Source organism: Aphidius gifuensis, linkage group LG2 (genome assembly GCF_014905175.1).
Source record: "Aphidius gifuensis isolate YNYX2018 linkage group LG2, ASM1490517v1, whole genome shotgun sequence".
NCBI lineage: Eukaryota > Metazoa > Arthropoda > Insecta > Hymenoptera > Braconidae > Aphidius > Aphidius gifuensis.
In genome coordinates this window covers 18,538,234-18,544,390 of record NC_057789.1, presented here as the reverse complement: position 1 = coordinate 18,544,390, position 6,157 = coordinate 18,538,234, and the positions used below count along the sequence as shown (strand labels likewise).

Sequence of the window (6,157 nt, the reverse complement as noted above, 5' to 3'; positions counted from 1 at the left end):
TAACAAAAGGATATGTCATAGAAAAAATATATGAAGTTTGGCATTACGATAAAAAGTCGATGAATAATAAAGAAACTTGAAGTATTGGTTTATTTACAGGATATATAAATACTTTTCTTAAAATAAAACAAGAAGCCAGTGGGTACCCATCTTGGGTCAAAACTGAATCTGATAAAGATCAATATATCGAGGAATATTTTCAAGCTGAAAATATTAAACTTGATAAAGAAAAAATAGATTTTAATCCAGGTCTCCGTACATTGAGTAAAAATATGCTCAATTCGTTATATGGTAAATTAGGACAAAGAAGTTCTTTATGGCGTAAAACAATTTGCAGTGATTTACAAGAATTTTATGAGATAGTAGATAACGAAAAAAATTTAATTCAATTTATTGAACCAATAAATCAAGAAACTGTCTTAATTTCGTGGAAATTAATTAATGAAGAAGAACCTTTAACAAAAACAACTAACGTTGTATTGGCGGCTTTTACGACAGCGTACGCTCGGGAAAAATTATATTCTTGTATTCATGAAAATAGTAAACAAATTTTATATGTAGATACTGACTCTATTATAAGAATATGTAAAAATGAAAATGATAAATTAATTACAGGGAGTAAATTGGGAGATTTAACTGATGAGCTAGAAGAGTATGGAGAAGGTTCATATATAAAATCTTTTATATCGGTAAATTTTATTCTTTTATTGTACAAAAACCTGATGGTGGTCAAGTAGAAGTCTGTAAATTGAAAGGTGTACGGCTTGACTTGGAAGCACAAAAATTTATAAATTTTAATACTGTTAAATCATTAATTAAGCGTGAAATAGATCCTTTTAAAATTGAATATAATTCTTTCCGTAGAACAAGAGATCTACAAGTGTACTCTACTATTGATAAAAAAATGATTTCTGTTACAGGACCTAAGCGTAATCACTACGAGAATATTACATATCCTCTGGGGTATAAAAGACAACGTGTGTAATAAAAAAAATTTCTTAAAAAATGTAATTAAAAATTTATTGTCAAAAAATATTTGTATTGTCAAAAATAAAAATTTTGTTTCATAAATAAAAAAATTTTTTAATAAAGATAAATAAAAATAAAAATTGAAAAAAAAAAATTTGTCCTATGAATAAAAAAATATTTGTTTTGTCGAAAATAAAAAAATTGTTTTGTAATAAAAAATTATTTTACCAACCATTTTATTTTTCAGATTTCTATATAACTCGATTATTTATTTATTTTTTCTCAGTTGTTAAAATGTCTCTAGTGTGTCAATTCCCGTTTACTATGCTTCTTGCTGGAGCATCAGGCTGTGGTAAGACTACTTGGTTAAAAAAACTTTTAAATGAAAATATCACCGATGTAAAATTTGATAAAGTTTATTTTTTTTATGGGCAATGGCAAGACAGTTTTAAAGAATTTTCTTCAGTTGAATTTGTTGAAGGTCTACCAAAATTAAAAGAGTTTAATGATAAAAAAAAAAAATTAGTTATTATCGATGATCTCATGAGAGAGTCCGGCTCTTCCAGTGTTATTATGGATCTTTTTACAAAGGGAAGTCATCATCTTGGATTATCAGTTATATTATTATCGCAAAATCTTTTCCATCGTGGCTTTCGTGATATAAGTTTAAATACACATTATATTGTTTTATTTAAAAATCCTCGAGATCGTTCACAAGTAGTTTTTTAGCACGACAAATATACCCTGAGAATCCGCGTTTTCTTCAAGAGGCTTATTTTGAAGCGACCTCTGTACCTCATGGATATATTTTACTTGATTTGAAACAGAGTACCCCAGAAAATCTCCGTGTACGCACATGTGTTTTTCCAAGTGATACACATAATTTTGTTTACATTCCACGAAAAGATATAAATACAATAACGTCATCTAATAACATACCAGTTGTACGAATATAATGGCAGTCGGTACGTGTAATCTGTTTAATAAAAAACATAGTGTTCTACTACAAGCATTAGTATATGCTAATCCAAAACAACGTCAAGCAATTTTAAAGCATAGTGACAAAAATCTTATTCGCTGTATTGGTGAATGTTCATTAAATATTTTGAAAGGTACAATAAATATTAAAAAAACGGAAAAAAAAAATTAAAAAAACATAAATCAATACTACGTTCTCTGGCCTCTCCAGGAAATATAAAAACGAAAAAAAAAATTTTAATTAATCAATCAGGCGGCGGCTCCTTGTTACCTTTATTACTTACTCCAATAATTACAGCTGTAATTACAAAATATTTTAAATAATGGAACATGTAAGAAAAATGGTTTTAATTCCTGAAGACTCGGTTAATAAATTAAATACAAATAATGAGTAGGTACTGTTCAAACACCCGGAGATGTGACGTCACGCCTTGATAATCAACTCCATAATATTTTAAATTCAAATAAAAATGACGGAGAAAAGTGGAATGAATATAAAGAAGTTTTGAGACGATTTTTATTTTTCAATAATAATAATAACAATAATATTGACTACAGAAATTTAAGTAATGATAATGAAACAAAATATCCGGAAGATTTGATTATAAAAGCAGTTCCTAAAATTTTTCAAAAAAAAGCACAAGGTTTAATAAATCATATAACCAGAGCAGATAACGGAAATCGATTAAAATGGAATGATAAAGGCTTGGTTAGTATAGACGGAAAAATTATTCATGGTTTTAGTATTATTGATTTAATTAATGATGCGTTACGTCATCGTAAAAATATTAAAGCAATCGGCCATGATCAGTTTGCACGATTTTTAAAGGATATTCATGCACCTAGAGATTTTGTTAGTAATATCAGTTTCTGGGAACAAAGCGACAACGATGATGCTGAAGAAGAAGTAATTACACCAAATTTAAGACCACCACCAATTAATAAAAGAAGATTGAGCAGAAGAGAATTGTCTTTTTCTGATGAAGGAATATCTACTGTACGTAAAGTTAAAAAACCTCCACAAAAAACTGTAAAATCAGCAACATCAATTTTGCGACCATCAACAAGGTCATCACAATGGTTAAGCATAAAAAAATAAATTTACCAAACATTTATTACAACCCCAAAAATCCCCTATCATTCTCAGAAAAAATTTCATTTCCTTACTGGTAGTGGATCTAAAATACAATCATCTATTTGTGGTGCATATATTGAAACATTATTAAACTATGGATCAGGTGCATCAAACAGCCATTTACAATTGGGACTATGGTTTCTAGATACTCCAGGTTTTATGGAAGCAGCAGTAGGAGCTGCTGCTGGAGCACAAAATAAAGGATTGCAAGATCGATCACTTTTTATGACTAATGGCAATCAATTTGAGATGCTTGGTCATTTACATGTTGATGTTTTTAATCAAAATAAATTTTTATTGAATGGTGTTGAGATGAAAATAACTTTAACACGATCAAAGAATGAATTTTGTTTGATGGACAACACAGAGGATGGAAATTATAAAGTAAATATTTTAGAAGCAACACTCATCATACGTCGTGCTAAGCTCAATCCAAGTGTACTCGTAGCACATTCAAAAGCATTGGCCAAAACGACTGCAAAATATCCTTTGACTAGAGTAGAAGTAAAGAGTTTTATTTTAGCTCAGGGTATATTATCAAATACACTCGACAATATTATACTAGGAAGTTTACCAAAAAGAATTGTTGGTTTAGTTGATAATAGAGCATTTAATGGTCATAGAAAATTTAATCCATTTAATTTTCAACATTTTAATTTAAATTTTTTGGCCTTATATGTCGATGGAAACCAAGTTGGTGGTAAAGCATTATCTCCCAGTTTTAGTAATAATATTCATGATGCTGAAGCCTATCAGACATTATTTTCTGGAACTGGAATACATTTTGCTGATCATGGAATGAAAATTTCTCGTTCTAGTTTTACGAAGGGCTATACTTTATTTGCATTTGACTTAACACCTGACCTCTCTGCTAATGATAGCATGTACTGGAATTTAATAAAAAATGGAAGTCTCAGAATTGAGATAAGATTCGGTGTTGCACTTGCTCAAACAATAAATTGTATAGTATATGCCGAGTTTGATAATATTATAGAAATTGATAGTACACGTCAGGTACTATTAGATTATAGTAATTAAGAAGGGGTATAAGTATATATAGAGCTACTTTAGTTTATGTTATTCAGTCATAAATATGTCGGAAGTTTTAATCATTGATATTCAGTGTCTAGTTGGATCTCGCAATGAATACTACCCGAAAGAAATTTCTGTCTTGACATTACACGATAAATTTATTAGTCATTGGATAATTGGCCCACCTTTTAAGTACTCGAAACTTGAAAAGGAGCTCGTCGACAAAACAATTGGTTAACAAAAAATTATCATAAAATTGATTGGGACGCGTCTGAAGTACCTTACAAAAATCTACAATCATTAATCGAAAAAATTGGAGAACTTAGTAAAAATATTTATGTGAGAGGTGAAGAGAAACGTATGTTTTTACAACAATATTTGCGAGAACATTGTATTATTAATTTAGAAACTATATCACCACGATTTGGTTTATTACCAGCAGACGAACATTATTGTTTATTTCACGGAGTAAATTATCCTAATTATACTTGTACTCAACAAAACGTTTATAAATTAAAAAATTGGTTAATTGGAAAAAAATTAATTATACGAAGAGGAAAAAGTGAAGACGACATTGAAGTAGATGTTGTCTTTAATTCGTTTTTCAATACAGTCAAAGAAACATTGGTATGAATACTATCCAATTGGTTGACGCATTACCACTTACGGATTTGACACGTGCAGGAGTATACGCTAGTGACCGATTACCTCATATATGGCCGAAACCTTGTGGAATTATTGTTAATCTTGATAATCATAATCAACCAGGATCTCATTGGGTGTGTTTTTACGTTAATAATTTGGGACATGGACTCTTCTTCGACAGCTTCGGACGACCTCCGAGAGATCCCCGTTTCCTTTACGCTCTCAAAAGAAATTGTGTGATCCACGAGTACAACAATATACAGCTGCAAAGTGTTACGAGTAATTGTTGCGGTCATTAGTGCATTGTTGCTCTTCATTATTTCGCGAATGGTGGGAGGCTCGACGGATTTCTCCGATTATTTACGAATGATGTTGAACGGAACGACCGATATATTTTAAGAATGTTTAAAAAAATTTTTAGTAGACGTAAGAATTATAAACATAAGAAAAAATTTCATTTCCTTACTGGTAGTGGATCTAAAATACAATCATCTATTTGTAATCGAAATTAAATAAATTAATTAATAAAAAAACATGTGTGGAATTTTTATTGGAAAATAAGTAGTTTATAAATTGGTTCAGGTGAAAACTCCCCTCCCATATTATCAAAAAATGTACCCACGTCGTCTCTTACGACAACTAGTTTTAAAAATGACGTCTTCAGTAGAGGATAGAAAACGTAGATATAATAAATATATTCATCGTGTAGAAGAAACTAGACAAAAAAGTATAGAGCTATCACCGATAGCAGATATTTGTGATCCTGTAAGATTTTCTGCTGCTGGATTTTATTATACTGGTTATGGATCTAAGTTGAAATGTTTTGAGTGTTGTGTTGAAATTGACGAATGGAGTCGAGGTGACAATCCATGGCTAGATCATCAACGTGCTAAGGCAAGCTGTCGTTTTATTAGAAATATAGCTTGTGGTAATGTTCCTAGAGGAGTAAGCTCACAACTTATACCTATGGAAGGTGATCCACATTGTATACCTACAGATTTTCGTGCTTCGTATCGTGTTCCATCTACTTCAAGAGAAGAAGACCGTACATTTTATGCTGAATTTTATATTGATCTTGAAATGGAAGAATATTCTAATCCTCCAATTGAAGTCCAATTGTGTTGGAATATCTACTACACCTCCAGCGGAAAAAGATCTGGTCTCATATGAATCACGATTAAATACATTTTATTATTGGCCGAAATATATTTCTCAGACAAAAGAATCCATGGCTGAGGCTGGATTTTTTTATTCGTCTATAGGAGATTATGTAATTTGTCATCATTGTGGAAATGGAATTAAAGATTGGAAAAATAATGAAGATCCATGGGAAGAACATGCTAGATATTTTCCGGAATGTTATTTTCTCCGACTAATAAAAGGAAATGATTTTGTCGA

At 30.4% G+C, this 6,157-nt stretch overlaps 1 protein-coding gene across 1 annotated transcript; it reads left to right on the top strand.

Moving 5' to 3' along the window:
* Window positions 1–5,410: 5,410 nt before the first annotated feature.
* On the top strand, window positions 5,411–5,929 carry LOC122850451 (baculoviral IAP repeat-containing protein 7-like). The gene has a single exon (XM_044149597.1). It carries the CDS (start codon window positions 5,411–5,413, stop codon window positions 5,927–5,929), a length of 519 nt encoding a protein of 172 aa, XP_044005532.1.
* Window positions 5,930–6,157: the final 228 nt, after the last annotated feature.